At 41.7% G+C, this 22,110-nt stretch overlaps 1 protein-coding gene across 2 annotated transcripts in view; it reads right to left on the minus strand.

The window, feature by feature from the left end:
- Window positions 1–754: 754 nt before the first annotated feature.
- The window catches only part of ELAPOR2 (endosome-lysosome associated apoptosis and autophagy regulator family member 2), a 103,771-nt gene continuing 82,415 nt past the window's right edge, over window positions 755–22,110 (minus strand). For both annotated transcript variants that reach the window (XM_037390122.1, XM_037390123.1), the window contains 11 exons: window positions 20,990–21,092; window positions 19,697–19,834; window positions 19,130–19,393; window positions 18,041–18,214; window positions 16,454–16,643; window positions 12,121–12,217; window positions 10,797–10,898; window positions 8,393–8,519; window positions 7,506–7,684; window positions 6,350–6,515; window positions 755–2,868 (listed from right to left, as the gene is read on the minus strand). In XM_037390122.1, the coding sequence (XP_037246019.1) occupies window positions 2,809–2,868; window positions 6,350–6,515; window positions 7,506–7,684; window positions 8,393–8,519; window positions 10,797–10,898; window positions 12,121–12,217; window positions 16,454–16,643; window positions 18,041–18,214; window positions 19,130–19,393; window positions 19,697–19,834; window positions 20,990–21,092 (1,600 nt within the window). In that variant the 3' untranslated portion in view covers window positions 755–2,808. The remainder of the gene's footprint in view (window positions 2,869–6,349; window positions 6,516–7,505; window positions 7,685–8,392; window positions 8,520–10,796; window positions 10,899–12,120; window positions 12,218–16,453; window positions 16,644–18,040; window positions 18,215–19,129; window positions 19,394–19,696; window positions 19,835–20,989; window positions 21,093–22,110) is intronic.

Here is a 22,110-nt window from a genome sequence, read left to right on the forward strand (position 1 = left end):
ACATTGTTTTATGGCATTAAATAACAGCTTCTGATGTGATTCCATGTGGGAGAAAAGGGGGAGGTTGCTGCAAGTATATTTTGGCAGAGTACTAGAAGAGGTCACAGACAGCTGATTTCTTAATGAACTGTTAAAGGCTTTGAAAATTTGCCTCTTATGGGAAAATGGAAACTTCTCCTCTTACCACATATTTAACAGAGGAATAGAATAGCATAAGTCAACTAAAATACGGCAATTTTAACCTGCTTAATTGTTGGGAAATGCAATTTTCTTATTTTAAGATTAAAAAACTCTACAGTATTGGGTTTATCCCACTATGTCAGTACTGCATAGGTATGCTATTAGATTGCCCAGAAGGATTTTCAGCAATACCATGACAAACCATTTGGAAGCAGACCTGAGAAGGGTCATACAGCAAAGTCTGTCAGAGCTGACAAAAAATTGTCACTCTGCTTTATTTGGAAAATAAAAGGGAAAGAGAAGGGAAACAAACAAACCCTCTGTGGCATTACTCAAATTAAATGTAATTCATAAAAATTAAGACATTGTGACATTACAGAGATAGGGGTCCAGTGATGACAGAAGAAGTGATGTTCTGGGGAATTAACTGTAATTATAGTTTGGAAAACATAGGGAGAAAGAAGGGAAAAAAATTAAAGGGGATGTAGACAGATGCAATTTGATAGCAGTAAAAGCTCTAGCCGACACTGCAGACCTGCAATGTTCAGGAAAGGCTGCAGTCCCACCAAACATCTCAAGTCCAACATTTCAAATATATTTTCACTTTATTTTATGAATGCCCATCAGATAAATATCTTTGATGCTACAGCACACTAGTTGAATAAAAATCAACAACATAAAAACCCTCCTCATAAAAGATCCAAGAAGTGAAATCCCAAAGCCATAACCATTTACTCCGTGAGCATATAATCTCTGACAACCACATATAAATGACATCATGACAACAAATACAACGTACAATAATAAGTGTGCAATGGTACAAAATATACAAAAAGGAATGTGTATTTAATATACATTCAACAATACCCCATAAAAATCTTTGTTGGGAAAGTGAAGTGCCTTTTCAAGGACAACAAAAAATGTACATCACTTCAGTTAAGATGCCTGAAGTATGTCCCATCAAAAGAGTAAAGCCTGTGTTCTTTGACTGGAAGATATAAAATAACTGAGCTGAAATTTCCCTAAAGAAAAAAAAATAATCTAAACTTCATAAATTGTTGTCCACATCTATAGTATAATAAAATATTTAGAGTGCAGAAAATTCAGTTTAATTTAAATTTTACTTAAAAGTGGGCCCTCTTTTATTGATAGATCTAGCTCAGTGATACAAAATCAAAAATCTATATTCCTTACAGTAAAAAGACCATTTCTGCCCATGTGTCTTTTCTGGTTTTGATGCATTCCACAATTCACATAATTCTGCTATAATGGAAATATGAGTCTGACCAGAGGTCAGTACAAGAATCATTCCTCATTTTCTCCTGGCTCTATACAAGTCTTGCATAATTTCACTCAAATATTTTTTTTGCCTAAGTTTCAGCTTCCTTTGAGTCTGGACTCAATGGGAATTTCAGGAAATTATTACTGTGGATATTATGAAGATCACATGCTTATAATGTGGCTGGTTTTATGAAAAAGTCCACCTAGCCTCCACTTTTCAAGGCACCAGTTTGTGCCCTTCTTCCAAAGCAGGTACTTGCACTGACAGCAGAAAGCATTTAGATGCTGTGCTGAGCTGGTACTTAACCCACACTCAGCTCTGCTGGGCATCCATCCTCATTCCTTGCGTGGGTCCAGGAATAAAGGTAGCTGAGTATTTCTAATAAGCCTCCCAGTCGACAAAGCTTACCCCTGATTTCCAGAAGTAGAGACCTTTGCTTTACCTCTAGAATGCAGGCTTTATTGGTTTGCACCCCAGGGAAAGGTGACTACTGGCATCCCAAGGGAGGGAACTGAAACTGCCAACAATCTCTCTTGAAAGGACAAGCTTCCACAGAGAGGAACAAGTACAACTTGCACTATAGGTATCACTTTCCTTCTCTTTGTAGAGTTTGAGCCTGTTAATGCCTATAAACTCATGGGCCCAGGCCTACAATTCATACAACAGTAGTTAACACATTCAAATTTAATAGCTCCAGGTTTTACCCCGACCCCAACGGCCAAGACTCAGGCATCAGAATGGGTTCAACTTGAAGGTGCAACACCATGCCTCTTTTTTTTTTTTTTTTTTTTTTTTAGAGGCCAACATAGACAACCCAGCCCTTCAAAGCATCAAAATCAAAAGTATTTTCCAAAGTTCAAAACTCACCTGAGGCTCATTCCGAGTACCATTCACAATTTTGATTTTAAGAAAGACGCATAGTTTTGCTACTAAAGGACAATAAACAACCTTTGCAGGAGGTTTTGAGCCTCTCTGAAAATATTTTTTTTATGAATATGTGTAGAAGGAGTGATAGGAAATTAAAGGTACCTATAAATAATATGGCATGCCTGAGCAATGCCCAGGTGAATGCAAAAAAATTCATGTTATTTGCAGTATGTATATCTCTTCCTGAGTTGAATTTCATTCCCAGTATGGAATCCAAGCGTCTGCTTCTTTTTTGGCAAGGTACTCAATCACATGATAAGGCAATCCAATTTTCTGGTTTGCTTCCTGTCTTCTTTCCTTCTAAATGGCCAAGCATTTCTCACCAAGATCACCACTACAATGTGTGCCAGAATATGTTTAAAATATGGTCCTGTAAAAATAGAAATTAGGTTTGTTTCTTTGAAGGCAGCATTAACTCTTCATATATTCTGGGATCTTGAAGACTTCAGCTGAACAGATTCAAAATGATCTTCCTTTTCCTGCAATGGAAAACACAGGTTCCCATCAGCTGGGATTTCTCAAATTCACTCCAGCAGTTACTGCAGTCACTTCTTACTATCTCTAGAGCAGCCTTTGCCAAAGAACTCACTTTATTTCTACCAAAGTCATTAAGTGCACAATTTGACCCTTTATTTTTTAATAGCACTACTAATTCTCTAAAAATTTGCATAGTCAACAAAATTACTCCATACATATTGTTCATTTTATTTACTTTAGCAGGTATAGGGAAAGTTTGCATTTCATACTTGTAGCATTGGACAGGTAAGTCAGAGCTGCAGAATTGCAAGGTAATCATATCTGTGGTTATTATTACTTATTAATGTGTTTCCTACAATAAATAAAAAGTTTGGAGCTAGGTTGGTGAATGTGAACACCACTACCTCTCTCCTGGATTCCCATCCCAACTCCTCTGGGAGACCCACAGGACAAAAAGAGTCTACGTATACTCTGCATCTTAAAAATCAGGCCTGGAGGGTTGAGTTTGCTCTCTGTCTTTTATTTGCTGGGTGACAGCCTAGACCAACTGGCCAGCAGGCATCAGGGTGAGAAGTGTGGATGTGCACGTTACTGCCGGTGTGAACAACCCAATGGTCCATGCAAAAGCAATGAATGAAGGAGCCCTAGTAAAACTACTCACTAGAAAATGCCATTGCTTGCTTCATGTACCTATCTTTTATACTCATTGATGTACAAACTATGTTAAACTAACTTCATGATCGGATTGATTCTTAAAGCCATCTGACTCAGATCAGGACAGCCTAGCGCAGGAGAAGGAGCAGCAGAGAAAATTGTGCTAGCCTACTGCAGAGTGCATAACACTTGTTCTGGAGGACCTGCTATTCTTACGCTGGAGACAACAAATGGAACTAGAACAGCCTCCAAACTGAAGTAGGTTCATAGTATTTAACTTCCATATTCCCATTAAAAATAACAGTCTTTTCTTTAATTTCTTTCTATATTACAGGCCTAGCCCTGAATTCCTTGGGTACTCAAAACTGTAAACAGCTTCATGAGATGTTTTGCTTCATAGAAATGCCATTACCTGAAGCTTGAACATATAGTTAGGATACTTCAGATTTTTCTTTATCTCTTAGTTTACACTTTTGCTCTTTTTCTATATATATTTTTTCCATATTTTACATGCATATGCAGCAGGAGATGAATTTCCTCATCTTTTGCATAAACGAAAACTGATGCTTATTTGTTTTGGAGAAATATATATTAAATTCCAGTTATCTACAGGGATACAGGACATGGAGTTCAGTAAGCTAATGAGGTACTGGAAGCTGAGTCTGCCAGCTATGATTATCTAGTAGGAAAAAAGGAACCAGCTTAGAAATATCTGACAGGCTTGTTTAAAAAGGAAAGATTACTCAGGGAGCCTGCTACAATGGACCCAGGAACTTTAGAAAACTCATTTTGAGTCCAAATAGGCACTGAAGTGGTCTGAATACTAAAGTACTAAAGCTTACTTTAAAGAGAGGAAAAAAACCAACAACCAGCTTTTCATAGAACCATAGAAACGTAGAATGGTTTGGGTTGGAAGGGGCCATCTGGTTCCACCCCCCTGCCATGGGTAGGGACACCTTCCACCAGCCCAGGTTGCTCCCAGCCCCGTCCAACCTGGCCTTGAGCACCCCCAGGGATGGGGCACCCACAGCTGCTCTGGGCAGCCTCTGCCAGCGCCTCACCACCCTCACAGTACAGAATTTCTTCCCAGTATCCAATCTAAATCTCCCCTCTTTCAGGTTAAAGCCATTCCCCCTTGTCCTGTCGCTGCAGGCCCCTGTAAAACGTCCCTCCCCAGCTTTCTTGCCGGCCCCTTTAGGTACTGGGAGCTGCTCCAAGGTCTCCCCGGAGCCTTCTCTGCTCCAGGCTGAACCACCCCAGCTCTCCCAGCCTGGCCTCACAGCAGAGGTGCTCCAGCCCTCTGAGCATCTCCACGGCCTCCTCTGGGCTCGCTCTAACACTCTCCCATGCTCTCATCTCTACATTTCTAATCAGGAAGGAGACAGTGGTGGGTGCTGCAAACAGAGTCAGCAAAGCTTTAACACCGATCAGGGGTACAGCAAAACATGACCCTCACCAGCAGCACTGGTCATGACACTGAGCCACTGCCAGCCAAGCCATTTCATGGACAAAAAACATCACCAGTGTTTCAAAGTCATTCCCTATAGGATTCAAAATGGAATCAACTTAATTTTTTTGCAACACCACCACAAAATTTGATGTGATATAATTTTATTTACATTTGCATTATTCTCAATATTGAATTAAGAATTAATATTGAATTTCTGCCCTTTTCCAGAAGGAACAAAATTGATTTTGCAAAACAAATAGTCAGGCTGGGGTCAAGGGGAAGTTCCACATCTTAGCTATGTAATGGCAACTTTTCCTAGGTGGGAGATCTGGGGAGCAGGTAGCATGGAAAGAGGACAACAGTCTAATAAAAAAAAAAATAAAAGAAGAAAAAGAAGAGAAAGTAGGGGAAAAGAAACGAGGTGCCCTGGTTTTTATTACATTGCACTCAACCACAGAAAGGACTACAAGATAAAAATAAAAAAATCTCAAAATGCAACATTCTGAAATATTTGGACAAGAAAAAAGAGAGTGACTTTTAAAAATAATTTTTATTATGATCTTTTAAGAAGCCTTCCTATTTTGAAACAACCCACAGCAGCAAACTGTTTGAAATGTAAAAGGTCATCCACCTTTATCCTGTTTTTAATAGATGCCCCAGACGGCCTGCCTTAAAGACAACACTACTCTCCCCACAGACTTCAAGGCATTTGGAATAAAGACCAAAGCGCTTGTGGAATCTACCATGACGGTCCTCTGTTTCTCCCCTCAGAAATGTTCAAAAGACACCAAAAATCTTTGTGCTATGAATTCAGACATGCAACAACCCATATCACACGTGCTGCAGAAAAACCTTTTTGCTGTTGCTTCCCACTGAAATGGAGGAGGTTGCTGTACAGGGTAACAGGCTGTGGTTGATGCCTCCTCTTCAACTGAATCCCACAGTACCCTAAATGGTGGTTCACACGTCAGCCATGAAGCCAGCCCAGGTGATTTGCAAGGGGCTGGCGGGTGGCTAGCTTCCCAGTGTTAATTTTCTGTATCTATAATAGCTGTGTTTACCTCCGCCATGGAGGCATCTGGTAGGAATCTGGGCAGAGAGTTTCCCTAGCCATTAAGTGTTCTTTTTAGGTATCACCCATACAATAAAGAATGCCACTGAAACCTCTCTGCAGAAGAGGAAGCATTTACTCAATACTCTGCTACAATTCTTATCATTGTCCATACTGTGGATTTCAGCCGATCAGCTACAGACTGGGTGAAGTGTGCATGGGAGGCTGCACAGAACACCATGCAAATCAGCATCCCAGCCTCACCATGTCCAGTAACAAATAAAGGTAATAATTATTTTTAGTATTAATGGTAGTAATTACTACTCACCTTCGTTGCCAAGGACTTGAGCTTCCCCAGCAATGACTGCTTATTTGAATATACTATTTCTTCTTCATTATCTTCTCCTTCCATTATAGCACAGCTGTCAGCAGCTGGTAGCTCACACTCTTTTGAGTTCGCTGTCATCACTAATTTGGAATATTTATACTCCAGCCTGAAGATACAAAGCCAGACAGGCATAGATTTTTTTTACAAATATCCTGTATTCAAATTTTTGTAATTTAGATTATCTGCAGTCTTTCCACGTAGCTACTACTGAGGTACCTACTGGAAATTAGATACTTTTCAATCATCTAAAAACATGTAACCAAAACAGTATTAACAATACATCGAGCTCCTGCTCTCCAGATTAGTCCTCTACCCTTATAAAAGAGCCATGTTCTCCCAAAAGACCAGAAGTAGGCAAGTAGGTCGAGAGGATTTCTTGCAGGAAGAAGTGCGACCTGTGCTCAGGCTGGGGCAACAGCAGGTCTGACTTCAGCCTGTACCAGAATCTGCATCACACTTCTGTCCAAGGAGGCTATGGGGGACTGGAGAGCATGTGGAGAAGGCAGCAAGAGCTGGGGACTCTGAAGTCTGGATTAGGTGAAGCTGGATGTGCTATGGGGTGATGAAATCCCGTGGATGTGGAATCACATTTTGAAAGTTTATGCCATGAGATCTGGGAAGCAAAGGACAATGGGGATGGGGAACAGTCAGTATGTTCATTCTGAGAAACAGGGAGCTTCCGGATGCATACCAGATGTGTCCTGCCAAAACAGACCTAAGCAATACAGGGTCAAGAACCTTATTTTAACCCAGTTGAAAGGGCCTAATTAGATTGGATAGATATCCTTTTGGTCTTCAGACCTTGAGGGAAACCGTGTTGCTTCAGGACCTAAGGTCAACTTTAAACTCTCAGCTAAAATTTCCTGTTGGGAAATTATGCCATAACAAATTACTGTGGATTTTCTATACTTTCCTCACTAGTATTTTCGATAGCCACTGTCAGCAGAAGAAACCTCAACTTGGTGGATAAACAGACTGATCCAACATGGTATTTCTCATCAACTTTGTCATAAGGTCAGATCCATGAAATGTATTTCTGTTCACTACACCAAGCTTTTAGCTTACTTTAAAATGGAACACAATTTGCAGTACTTACTTTTGGTTCTTCTTCCAAAAATAGCAAGTCAAGGCTATGAGCAGAACAGCTGTGAAAGCACCAACACCAGCTCCAACTTTTAGCCAAAAATCCACTGTTTCACAAGTGCTGGTCCTTTTTTCTGGCAAAGGAACCCCTTTAATGCAATGCTTTGGCTCATTCCATACGTACAAGGTTTCCTTTCAAACAGAAAACACCAAAAAGTGAGCTGCTTGTAGGAAAAGAGAACTACTTAAAGTTGAAGAAAACAGGGTGTTTTGAGGTAGAAACATTAGATATTTTTTCAATGAAAGCAAATCAAAACATGTACTTAAGGTTTTCAGACTCCAGGCGGAGTCATACTGTCTATTAATTTGTCTCCTTGACTGTGCCTGCAGGTTCAGAGGTGGCAAAAAGATTTCCCCTTCCCTATTGTTCTTCACCTGGCACAGTACAGGCTGATCAGCAATTGCGAATGTGTTGTGCCTGCATTGGAGCTGTTGACAGTTCTGAGCCTGTGCAAAACAACTTCCTAATATTTGACTAGAGAAGGCAGCAGCAAAAAATTGCAAGGAAGGATGAATTTCTGACCTGAAATTCTGAATCCTCTCCCAGCCTACCCCTGATGTTTGTGGCTATTAAAGGATTGAAGTCCTTTGGACACTCTACCCTTCACAAATAACTTGCCTGCATGTGTGAATCCATACAGGAGCCATGCCACCATGGGCACGAATATCCCTGAGTCTCAACACAGCATCTCACCAGTAAGACTTGCAGGTCAGCTCAGAGCCTGGACTGAGATGTCCCAACTCCACCTGCACTTATGTATCAATTTGCATAAGGAATTTCAACAGAGTCCAAGTTATACCCAAATGAACCCATCTGACTTGGAGACATGGGTCCTGTACCTGAAATCCTTTTTTGCAGGCTCCCTCAATCTCGTGGTAGTCTTGCTCTGTGCAGAGAGGGCAAGCTTCTGCACTTTCCCATACAAAGTAGAAAGTGCATCCATCGCAGGTGCCTGCAGGGCATAAGCTAGGAGGAGAACAAAGCTTAGTTATCACTTATGAAATGCTCTGGGGTTTGCATCCTCACTCCACACTCTGCTGCTGAAGATTGGCAAAGGCGAGTATGAAAAATGGGTAAACATCCACCTAGCCTGGAACAATCCAGGGGAAGAATTTTTCCCAGTTTGTAAAATGCTTTCTCAAGTGAAAACAGACATTGGGCTGCCAGAGGTCTAAAATAACCATTCGGTTCCTGGGAGTGAGTGCTACTCACGCACCTACGCAGAAGAGAGAGAAAGAAGCACACTTTGGAGACCAGCAGAACTGCTCCAACACTTCACCAGCATGGTCTAGGCCAGCATGCAACTCTGTCAATCTTTTCCTGCGCTGGGGGACTGCTCCACATGAATGCTGCTATCTGGTTCCTTCTGTTGTTCTAATGATGTCTGGGTGCTTTCGTCCATATGGAATGGACTTGTCCTGTCATGGTTAGTTACTAGAAGGATGTTCATCAGTTAATAAAGAAATAACAGCTTCTCTTAGTCTAAGAAAGACTAATGGCCCTACTTTGTATTCTGCCTGCAGAAGGAAGTTGTACTGGCAATGGCAGGACATTCACACAGCTTTTGTTACTGACAATTACATCAGGTCTAACAGCAGCAGTGGCCAAAAGTCCATGTGAGAAGCGAGGTCATGTAAATGTAAAATATATCCATACAGATTTTTTTTCTGTATCATCTGGAAATCTGTTATCCTGATCTGAAGGACTGAAAAATCCACAGCCCTAAAAGCCCGTTCTGGTTTATCCTGATTTGAGTAACTGACAACTGTCCTTACTGGATTATGGAACATTTTTTTCAATGTACATGGCAAGAGCATTGACAGACCTTTCTCCTCAACTGCTTTCATCTTGTACTGTAACTTCATATGATACTAAACACTATGTCTGGAGGATCAAGGAGTTACATGCAGCATTACCTGACATATATATCAGATACCTTGCCATCTGAAAATAGCTGTCTGTCTGCTGAGCTAATCAAAGAGGGCTAGGAAGGAAGAAGTCAACAAGAACTGAGATAAGGTACGTCCTGTTAGCTGTGTGCTGTTTCTGCCCATGCTCACACTTCTAAAATCGAGATAGGTTGCTCGTCCCTCACTACTGGTGAATTACCACAGCTCACATCGTGTTCGACCTGTAACACTGGAAGGACACCAGGAGGATTTCCACACGGCAGCTGATAGATAGTGGTTTGCTGCCCAGCATAATTTGTACTGTGCCAGGTCCCTAAGAAACTAGGGTAAGCACCTCCAAAGGCGTTCAAACATCAATCACTCATCCACCACCTGTGAAGCAGAAGTCTCTCTGCCTTCATTCAGGTGAGCATGGTTCACCCACCCCAAGAGGGACAGGGATCACAGAAGATCCCACACTTCACATGCTGCTAGCTTGTGGGAAGAGGACTTAACTTCTGGGGAGGAAGATGAGCAAGAGGGCTATCAGCACATTTATAGTAATGTCCAGATAAAATGGGCCTATTACAGCCAAAGAGGGGGGGTATTAGAGCCAAAGGGAACTTCTGAAGAATTACAGGGTATTGCTAAAGTGTAATAGAATTAATTGTTTTACTGCTTTTTCTCTGCAGCTTTTCTGGTGCAGGCATCAACTGGACTTTGGAACAAAGAAGCTTTTTGAAATTATCTGAATCAGAGTGAAGAGGGGGGGGGGAAAGTCAGCCAAATTAAACACAACTGTTACAAGGAGTCCAGGGTACAAACTAAAGTGATGAGACACATAAATAATCTAAAACTTGAACTAGACAGTCAGGGCTCATGTAAGCATCACAACAGTAGATTTCACAGTTCCTAGGACAGGTTGCTTTTTTTCAAAAAAATCACTTTGTCCACAGCCACTGCTGCAGATCAAGGAAGAATAACCACCTCTCAAAGTCCCAACTAGGCAGTTCTAATCAGGAGGCTAAAGATAAAAATAAGGAATTGAAATAAAGAAGAAATGGAGACAAGAAAACATCACTACATTTTCTTTTAGCTTTAAGCTTGGAACAACCTGCCCATGTTCTAATCTCTCATACCACACAGCCTAAATATCACACAGCATTTCCTCTGCTGGGAGGTGATGGACACACATGCCCTTCACCTAGGAGAAACGAATGAGACCTCCTGGGTGGCTAAGGATGGAGACAGCACTTCTCATTGCTGTTAAGTATACAATTACTAACAGGTTTTGTAAAAATAATCTGTGGAGAAAAGGCTTTTTGGCACAGCTACGATACAAATACTTAAATACCTGGGCACAGAAAGCTCTCCTTGGTCTGGTTTGCTGGGATTGCATCTCATTGTCACTACAGTTGCACGGCCATTTTCACAGGAGGTTGTCACCGTTGAAGACCTAATGTCAAGCAAGAGGAGAAATGCAATACGCTTCCACTACAGTAAATATATGTTGCTCTTTTGTAGGTCTCTGTCCATTTATGCAACTGCAATACTAAAGAAATACCCTTTACCACAGTGCTTTTGTCTTTGTCAGCTGGAAGAAAAAAAAAGGAGCAACAGAAGGTGGGTCAGTTTCACCACTTCATTTAAATCTCCAAGTGCTCTGAGATGCCACTCAGGGAACTGCCCCATTTTTTCCAGCTGGTTTGAATTCTGCTGGGTCAAGGAATAAATCTGCCCACAAAACAGAACAGAACAATTGCAAAAGAGAATCGCAGGTGCTGTAGTTGGTGTATTACTCTGCTGGAGAGTTTATGACAGTTGTCTCCTCACCTAGTAATCTGAGAACCGCACTGTCGCGAAGTAGCACAAGGCAAGGGGGATTAAAAAAATGGGCCTTATTCCAACACAACAGACATTGTAAGACAGGTTCATAACATAGTCAAAGTAGGGTCACTGGTTGGGGGGGTCAGTTTGCAGAATAATTTAGGTATTCACATATGCATAAAATGTTGATATCCAAAGTGCTATAGCCAATTAAGACCTATCACTAAAGCCAACACAATCTAGCGAGCCAATCAGTAGAACTAATATAGATATGTGCCTTAAGATAAGCTGAATACCCCCACAGGCTCCAGAGTCCAAGCTTAGAAACACAGTTCACATGAAGACACTGGCATGTAGACATCTTAATCAAGGTGATCTTTGAGCTACTTCTTACTCAAGCTGAGGTGTTCTTTTTATGAAGGAAAGTGAAGAACAGGAAAAGGACACTAGTAACTGTGCAGGTTGGAACAATTATTTTTAACCTTGATTAGTTCATTTTTGTAGCATCAAAGCAAAGACAAACGCATGTGAAAGAAAATATGCCTCAGGAAGTGGACATATCAAAGCCATATATGAGAAATTATGGAAAGGATGGAAAGTGACGCTGGCAGTGGCACCTGGATGAAGCAAAGCTCTGGTATCACTCTCTACAGATCAAGTATAATTTAGATTTGAATAAGTAATGTTTGCTGATTTCATAAGATATTCTTCAACATGCTAATCAATATCAGCCAGATACGGATTAAAGTGATAAAGATTAAAGGTGGATTAAAGATTTCCCCTCACAGTTTTACTTTCTTTTAAACAAATGAAGACATTTGACGTACCTATAAACAGTATTTTTTACCTACTTGTAAAAGAAATGTACATCAGGTATTTTGCTTGGAGAGGGAGGAAACATATCTGTCTTGATGCTGATATTTTCCAGTGTTGTTTCAACAGTAGCTCCTAAAATATGAGAAGGGGAAAAAAAAAAAAAAAAACAACAACAAAACCACCAAGCTAATAATGGATTTCTGAGGGGTTCACATACAGCATTTTCTCAGTCTGAAAGGTATGTGTCTCACTTAATAGCATTTAGTGACGTTACCATATATTACACTTTCTTCTAACTAAACTGCAGATTTTTACATTCCTTACACAGTCCTCACACATTCTGATTTCATCATATAGACATAACAAAAAAAATGACACCAGTGTAAATAAGTTTTACTCTTTTGTACAAATTTAAACCAATCACAGGGTATTACAGAATCATAAAATAATTTAGGTTGGGAAAGGATTGCTGAAGATATCTGATCCAACCAACTCTTCAAAGCATGTGCCTTGAATATATAAACCTAACACATCATAACCATGTAACACCCTGAGAAATATGCAGTACTGTGGGAGAAAAACGGAAAGATGCAAAAGATTCAGAAGGGTTATGGAGTTGTAGGCAATCCCTGATGGCACACTTTGGAACAAACGACAGTCTGGTGTGTAAAACAGCACAGGTTACATGGGTCTACATGGATTTTGGAGAAGAGCTGAAAAAGAGGAAAATTCAAGTGACCAGAGTTTTCAGAGATCCTTCCAACCCCATGAACCAAAGAAGACAGAAAATATTGGTGCTGCACTGCAACATTTCAGAAAAGTGAACTGTACAAATGGGTCAGGCTGCATCCTTCTAGTGAGGTGAAAAATTGGTAGAACAACAAGAAAAACTGGTAGCAGCCAGCAACTGGTGGGGAGAAGGAAAGACTGAAGAAAAGTTTCCACTTGTTCGTGCAGCAGTTGCAGACAGCCTAGCTGAATTCTTAAGACTTTGACTTGACTGACTCGACTGGCATTACATTTGGGAGGACGATTCACACAGCTGGAAAATCCATGTCTGGTTATAACCCTTTTAGGTAAATGTAATAGATAACGAAGGTGACAGTTTGCATTAGACACAACTACCTGAAGTAGGACAAGTCAGAGCCTGGGATTATGAAAGCACATGGATCAATGTGCTCATAAGATAGCTCAGGAGGGCTTGCAGGTGAGGCACAGCTACAGAGCATCACATCAACAGGCAGAACAAAATGAGCGGTGTCGCAGCAACCATCAGGACATCTGCAGAAAGATGTCACATCATTGCAGAGGGGCTTCTGTTCTGAGACCATACGCTGATGTCAGCAAGGACCATCATTTCCTTTCATCAAAGCAATTGCGTCGAATACAGAGTAACTTAAATTTGGGTTGCAACACAATGGACAGATATTAGTTACTCACTAAACTGGAAGATAATAGCTTCTAGGGACCTTATTATACTCAACAGAAGCAAAGAGAGAATATTCCCATCCAATATGCAGTACTGTAGAGAAGGTATCGCAAAGTGCAGTTTCTCAAAAATAAGAACACTAGAAGCAAAACCAAGTGTGAAAAACATAAGTCATTCTTCAGAGGATATTAATTATATGGCTAAAAGCCACAATGACTCTCTCAAGAATGACAATAGCTTTGACTAAGAGTCCACCTTGGATCAGAACAGCAGTAATAGAGCAATTCAGAAACAAACATTGGCACAAGCTTAATGGAGGGGGAATAAAGACTCAAATAAAATCAGAAGTCATGAGTTACAGAAAAATGATAATGGATGCTAAAGACTTCAGGGGAAAGTCTGTGTTTGGCAGCACTAGGAAATGTTTGGAGCTTTTTTAGAAATACTAGAAATAAAAGTACATCTTATGGATAGGAAGGGCAAACTTCAACCTTTCTAAAATTTAACAATTGTGATAAAGAAAAGGCAGTAGAAGAGTATGTTTCCTAATACAGAGAAAAGATATCAATCAGGACTATCTCCTTGTTTTTCCAAGACAATGACTGAACACCTCATTCCTTCAGTGGCAGGAGACGATACTGGCATTTATTTGGCATGAACACTTATAAACTAGAAAACCCATACTTCAGAGTGACCTTGAATAGAGCTTTTTAGTGATAGCAAAATGTCAAAAGACTGGTGGAGAGGGGATATGGTGAACCAAATTACAGTGTGGCTAATGTGACGAGGCAAAGTAACAGGAATGGTAAGTGGAAGATGGGTCTCAGTTAATGGATGGATACATAATGAGTGACAGTCAACATAAAATCATGGAAGCGTTTAGGCTGGAAAAGTCCTTCAAGATCATCGTGTCCAACCATTAACCCAGCACTGTCAAGTGCATCCCTAAGCGCCACATCTACATGTCTTTTCAATACCTCCAGGGATGGTGACTCAACAGCTTCCCTGGGCAGCCTGTTCCAATGCCTGAGCACCCCTTCAGCGAAGACATTTTTCCTGATACCAAATCTAAACCTCCCCTGACACAACTCAAGGCCATGTTCTTTTGACCTGTCACTTGTTACTTGGGAGAAGAGACTGACCTCCCTTGCCTACAGCCTCCTGTCAGGTAGTTGTAGAGAGCGATGAATGTATGGAGAACAGCTCTTGTTGAATAAATCTGATTTCATTCCTTGAATGCTGATGAAGTTGGTTGCTAAAGAAAATTACATAAATTTATCAAGCATTTCACTAATTACCACATGAGATTCTAATTAAACAGTTAGCAGTGTACTATCAAATAAGTGCACACTCTGGATTAAAAAGTATTTAATTAACTAATTATAAAATTATCTGGCCAAGGGAAATTGTCATCAAATGTGGCATGTCTCCAGGCTTCTGTAGGCATTGATACTGGAGTCCCAAAATGCAAAATTATCATCACGGATCTGCAAATAACAATATAATTGCTGTTTGTGAAGTATGTAGATGAGACAAAGATTAAAAGGAGCAGGAATAAAATACAGAGCAACTTGGTTCATTTGGTAAGCTGGTCCCAACCAAACGAAACACACATAGTGCAAACAAGTGCAGCAAGGGATGAAGGCTGGTCCTAAGGAAAAGAGACTTTCCTTTGGAAACTGTAACTCTGAAAAAAGCTCTAGAGTGGACATCAGATCCAAGAAGCCATCATGAAATCCCAGGAGACTGGAGAAAGGCCTTGAGGATTCCATCCTTGCATGTAAATACAAATATGGAAGTGATTTTTATTGCCATTATAGTGAATTAAATACTGGAATACTACTCCATTCTGATGCATACAGTTTAAGACAATATAATAACAATTTAGAGGCTGCATAAAAAGCCTAAAAAATTATTCAGATGCTTGAGAGGAATACATGACAGCAAGAGACTTAGAAGAACATGTTCTACTTAGTTTATCAGAAAAGCAGATTTTGGAGGGTGTGATAATTCCAGTACACAAAATATTTCTCCAAGGAGGAAAAATGTGTGTGTGAAATGGAGCAAGAATAACAAGCAGCAAGAAGTGAAAACTGAAGCCAGGCAAATTCAAACAGGAAACAAGTCTGCTTTAAAACAAAGTACAGGGACAGTGTCTGACCAGTGGAAAAAAATACCAATGACTGTGGCAAAGCTTTTCTTTCTGGCAGCCTTAAAAGCCCAGGTTGAATGCTCTTCCAAAGATGTGCTTCTGTCAAACATGAGATTCTGGGCTCAGAGCCAGGGAGAAAGTACAAACAGTGCCTGTAACGGATAGGTGAGCAGACTAAATGATGTTATTGTCTAATCTGGCCTCAGACTCCGGGAACCTGTGAGCCGCAGCAATGCAAGGCTTAATGATGTGCGCAGCCCCATGCTGCCCTAAGCCTCCTCCTTCCTTACCTAATTATGTCCCAGCACCAGTTTCTTCTTCTGAAATTGCCCAAGTGGGGACTTGACATGGGCAGAAACACTTGGACTAACACGACTACACAGCGACTGGCCTTGCCCTGCATGAGGTGACTAGGAAACATGAAAGAAACCAGTGCTTTTTAATTACATTCTCCAGATTTCTGTGCTGAAATTCTATACACCCTGGGACCCACCAGACCAAACACGGGGAAGAGTGAGTAATACAGGCATGGAAAACAAAGAATGGGGGCAGCCCTTACTCTTCTCCTCCCTCCATCAGCTGAGCTGAAACGGCAGCAAAAAGCCACAGCATCTGTCCAGATCTGCTCCACAGCTCAGGAACAAAGCGGGGACCAAATCTTGGACTGCCCCCTCACTCTTTCCCCAAGGCAATGCAGCGCTGCTGAGCTGAGAAGGGTTTACTCTGCAGCCCTAAATACATGAGAGTATATCCAATGATAACAATAAGCAGAAGATAAACCATGTACCTAAGAACCTGTCAGCAAGGCTGTTGGACTGCAGAGCCAGGGCTGTTCGGAAACCCTTGCTGTCCGACGGGATGATGGTGGACTGACAGACAAAAGCTCCCACAAAATTGGAAAAATCTTCTGATTCTGCAACCATGTCCTTCAGAGTAATATCTGTGATATTGTCAGTGCAAATAGCCATCTTCTTCCCCTGTGGACAATCGGGAAAAAACGGGGAAGCTGTTGGTTGTTGATAAGACATGAAAAAGTTTGGGAAGGGAGAGACTGAAGCCTTCCTGACTCCAAACTGGATGAGTTTCATTAATGCACCTTAGAAAGAACTTGATGATCCTATCATGAGAGGGACAAATTGCAACAACAAACTGCACAATTGTGAAGCTCCGATTAAAGCCCTGTACAGACTGAGAAACACTATGTCACCTCTGGTATGTGTCTTATCAGGAACCTGTACTACAAGCACGCGTCTGTTTATCTTGACAGCACAATGTTTACTTGCAGAGCATAATAGAATGGCTTGTAAAGGAAAATAATATTTCCCTTGCTTTTAAATAATATACTGTAGAATATCTCTTTATTTGGGGTTTAATCCAGATAAAATATTCTCAAAGCACAAATACATGAAATCCCTAAACAGATACATAGCCTTCAAGGCTACATTAATGTCATGTGTCAAGAACAGCGCTAGAATCTCAGAACAACAACAATGAAAGAAATCACCAGACTCAGTTGTTCTGACAAAATGTCAAGCACTCATGACCCAATCAGCATATCTGTACCTTTGTGTATCTAGTTGTCAGCAGCTCTAATCTAGGTAGTACTTATGCACATATTTAAACCTAAAAGTATGCAAAACACTGTAAAGAAATGTGACTACTCATTTGCCTCAACTCATGCAAATCCTTTGGTAAGTGGGAAAGAGACTTCAGAACTTTACAGGGCTGAACATTAACGTAAATACATGCATCGGCTTTGGGACAATACACTTCACTGGTACTGCTCCAAAACTTCAATTTATGTATGTGCTTGGGTACAGTGCAAGCCCCAGGTAGAAAAATCTTAACTCTGGAGCAGAGATTGTTTGCATGGACTGAGCAAATTTTTCCACCACTTTAAAAGGCTGCCATCAAAGTCAGCAACAGGCACTTCGGCCACTGGCAGAGAGCAGGGTCACTAGGGGCTCTGCTGACAGCAACACCTCCAGCCAAGTCACGAGGGAAACATGGAAAGAAATTGGCAACTGAAAGACTCAGACTCTTGAGTTCCTTGGTGGGAGCGCAAAAGGGTCAGGGTTGTGACCCAAGTGACTTGAAGGCACAAGAACTAAGAAAAGGTAGGGATTTGACAGGGCTTTTCTTCTGAGCATGACTTATGCCTAAAACACTGTCATCTCTGCTCTGGAAAATCACGTGGCTGCTCAAAAGTCCTTTTGCACTGCCAAGCAAGATCCAGAGGGAAGTATGTGCCTGGTGCCGGTGACAGCTCAGCTGTAGGAGAGTCCCTGTTCTGTCTCAGTGTGATCTCACAGAGCATCAACATGGGCAGCAAATCCATTAGCACCCCCTGACACTCAGCACCAGCTGAGCTTACCTCATTGCCACACAGGCTGATGTTGAAGAAGTGGAAGAACTTGGTCCCTCGGGAGGTGAAGCTGGGTCCGCTCATCAATGAGCCCACCTGGCTGAGGTTGGTAAAATCGTAATTCAGGCTCTGGTTATCCTTCAGGTATGAAACCAGGCAGTCACTGAAGCAGGCAGAGTGGTCCTTCACAGAAGAGGCATCCAATAAAGAGCAGTTATGCACCAGCAGCAAACCATTCACCCGGGAGTTAAAGCAAGCTGGTGCAGACCAGGCTGCTTTCCTGTTAAGGATGGAGGGGAACTTTCTCCTAGTCCCATAATTCACCTTTCCCTTGGGAGAATTCCCACTTCTGTTTCAGTCCCTTGCAATCACATATCAAGACTTTAAGTTTCCTATGCCTGGCCTTTCTGGTCTCTGCTGCATTAGCCAAGAAAACAGTTTCTTGGGTGTTTTTTTTTTGTTGTGCGTGCTTTTTAGGATCCCAATGTTCCAGTTTAAAGCCCTGTAGACGGACCAGAACATGGCCTCAGTTGCACTTGCATCTTACAAAGAAAACATGAGAAACAGCTCAAGAAACAGCCACAGGGTGTGAACCCAGCTGGAGACTGGCAGAATATGAACAAATTTGAGCAGTTCTTCAAGTCCCCATGCAGCTCCTTGCCAAAGGATGCTGTGCATGATAAAAGTTTATCTAGGCTTAAGGGCAATTTCATATGAAAGGAACTTGTTACAGGTTTCTAAAGGCACAGAAACACCAACCAGCAGAGGAAGCCCCTGAGTTTAAAACAGCAGGAGTCTGGGACAGTTTTAGGTAGAAATAACATATATGCTCGCCTTGCGCTTACACCGTCCCCAGTACAGCTTCTAGAAATGAACCTTTTCTCAAGCTGGTGGGGTCAATTTTATCTTCTTACTGCATATTTACAAACAGAAATTAGACAAGGGACATATTTGGAAAAGTGGGATCATTGGTTATAATTATACTCCACTGCTCACAAGGCACACACCTGTAGGAAAGCAGTATAACTGGCCCTTTGGGTACTTATATCCCAATAAACCCTTGTCTTCCCATTGCTCAGAGGCACTTGCTTTCTGTACCTTGGTGCTTTTGCTGCCAGGCCCACATGGGATGCAGGCCTCACTGCCGTAGACCTGGTGGATGGACAGGAAGGTGTTGGCTGGACACTCCTTGCACTGGCTGGTCTCCTTCTCGATGTAGTGTCCTGCCGGGCAGGGCACGCAGGATGAGCCAGACTGCTCAGAGCCCAGCGCACAGGCCCGGCAAGAAGAGGCAACTCCATCCACTGCATTGGTCACTGTGATAGAGTAGATCTTTGCCATGTCATTGATGAACTGTCTGCTCTGGAACGAGAGCCAAGGACACCACCCTGGCATCATCATGCCATTGCATCTGGATACTAACCACAGCTCTCTGCACCAGTGCGCTGATTCAGGGGTTGACTATCTACAGCAACTAGCTGTTGCTGTCTATCTTTCAGTGTGGATGATTTATCCACAGCTGCCGCCTAAGGACTGCTATAAGTGACAGCCACTCACCCCTTACAAAAAGCCAGCAAGCTTCAATGAAGGGCGAGAGAAGAGCTCTGGCAGTGAGTATCCAAGGAAAGCTGTGCTGTAAAGCCCTGTACATAAAGAAGTACTTACATCTTGGCCCTCGTTTATTCTCTGAAAGGCCCAGGTGAATGTGAAGGAAGCATTTTTGGAGATGATGTGAGTGTAGGATTGTTTCTCTTTACTTCTTTCCCATGATTCCACCACATTGGTATTTTTTCGATTAACATCCTATAAAATGGACATAAAATTTAAATAAAAAACAACAACAAACCAGTAAGTGTGATCATACTATGCTAAACACCAGTGTTTTATAATACAGTGATTAATATATATTAGGGACATTCCAATTGCATATAACATTTAATAAACGAGAGCAAAGCAAACACATTTATTCTGTTTTCCGCCATGGGCAATATTTTTAATTGAGAATGCTGTCTATTCCAAAAGATGCTCTAGTTTAAACAACAGTTAAGTTCAAAGTCCTTTAGTAAGTTATAAACATTATGAAAACAGATTCAGCACAGTGGTTCTTTCAGATTTGAAATATATGTTATAAAACATATGGGTACCAGAGCACAGAAAGGGGAAGGTCAAAATTTAAAGAAAAATTGTAGTTTCTGCCATCTTCAGATACCCACTTCATTGGTATCTCTAGTGAAACAGAACTGAGGCTTATAAGATAGCATCAAACTTTACACAAGAAAAACCCGTTCTATCTACGTTTATGTCTCTTATTCTCCATCAGCTGTAAATGTTCCAGTGAAAAGATGCTTTGCCTTTAAACCAGATTCCTTTAAATTACCACTAAAGGTAGATTCTTTAAATTTCCACTTAATTATCTTTAAATTAAGAGCAGATTCCTTTAAAGTACCACTAAATAAAAAAAAAAGAGACCAGCTTCCCTTTGCAATGGATGGGGCAATGGAGCCACTGCAGATCCAGTTACCTTCCTCAGCTGATGGACTTTCAGTAAGCAGACAAGTAAAGTTAAAAACAGAGCACTTTGCTTTTGCAGAGAAACGTCTGTCTGCTCCCCTACTGGTCCCCCAGGGCACTGACAGGGCTAACTCAACTGCATGAGAGACACTGAGAATTTTATCAGTTGGTTTAACAGAGGAAAATTTGGCTCTTTGGTGTCCAATGATTTCTTTTACAATAAACAGATAATGAGGAATGGTTCACAACTCACACGGTGGAGGAATTTTGCTGGGTCATTCATTAAACCCTTCCTGCAAGTGCACTGCAGATATTAAAAACTAATGTCATACTTAATCTTAGCCAGAGTAAACCAAGTGCAACTAATCACGCCTGTGTAGAGGTATTAAGGTGACATGTGGAAGACCAGGCTTAGTCCTCAGTCATGGAGAGAGAGGTCTCACTTACCGCCATAAAGTACAGCACACAATCTGCTGAACAGATGGTCTCAAAAATAAAAGTAATCCGTCCTAGTTCTGACCCAGTTGCTCCTGTCACCGATGTCGGAGGTCTGTTTAACAGAGAAGGAACAAAACATTTACAAGGTGCTCTCCAGACAGGCAGCAGTCAATCCTTCAAATTGCTTTTTGTACAGCGAGGAAACCATCAAAGTCCTGTCACATAAAACCTGCCCTTGCAGAACTGTGGAGGCCAGGTTTGCACAGCGGCTCTGTGCTGGGCACCAGGTGCAACAGGGTTATCTTTCAGATGTCTGGTTTCTTTATGGTACAGTTCCCTCCTCATAAACGGCACCCATATTTGACCACAGTGGCAGGGAATCTTCTCACTTAAATGCATTACATGCTTTAAGTGATTTACACTGATTTAATTGTATCTACCCTCCGCTGTGGGACACGCTTTCAGGAGTTTCATGCAAACCAGAAGTATTCAGGGTGCGCCCCTGTGAAGTAGTAAACAGTAAACCGGGACACACCAAGCTTTTCCATGGGTACATTTCTCGCTTCTCTTTACCTTTAGTTGCTGATTGCCCATATCGTAAAATAAGAATCAGCGTTTGCTTGTTCGATGTAAGAAGTCACAGCCCCACTCAGCTGAGATACAGCAAAAGCAGGGTGAGGTTCACTTTGCCATACCTTACCTGCCTTGATGTTTGGCACCCAGTCTGAGCTAGGACTGTAAGAGACTCCAACAAAGAGACCCAAGCACCTCAAGCAGCTATTTCATCCTGAGGGTCCAGGAGGGGCGGGATGGCCTGTTCTCCTGCCTGCATCTCTCCACTGGCTCTAGGGGAAGGACACACCGTGCAGCTCCCCAGAGCCACAGCACACAGCGACTTGGGTTTCTGTAAAACTTCTTAAGGGCAGGCACCAGGATCCACCCCATGGCAGGTTTAGCTGGGTACTAGAGGGATGGGAATGTCTTTTCTCAGTTTCTAGACAGCCAGCCGGCTGGCACCTCATACTGAAGCAAACACTGCTAAAAAAAAAGGTCTTACAGAATCATCTGCTGCTATGGGCTGACTGGGGACACAGGGATAAAATCCACATTTCCTCTTCTCTCTCGTTCAA

The sequence above is a fragment of the Falco rusticolus genome, chromosome 5, assembly GCF_015220075.1.
Source record: "Falco rusticolus isolate bFalRus1 chromosome 5, bFalRus1.pri, whole genome shotgun sequence".
Classification (NCBI taxonomy): domain Eukaryota; kingdom Metazoa; phylum Chordata; class Aves; order Falconiformes; family Falconidae; genus Falco; species Falco rusticolus.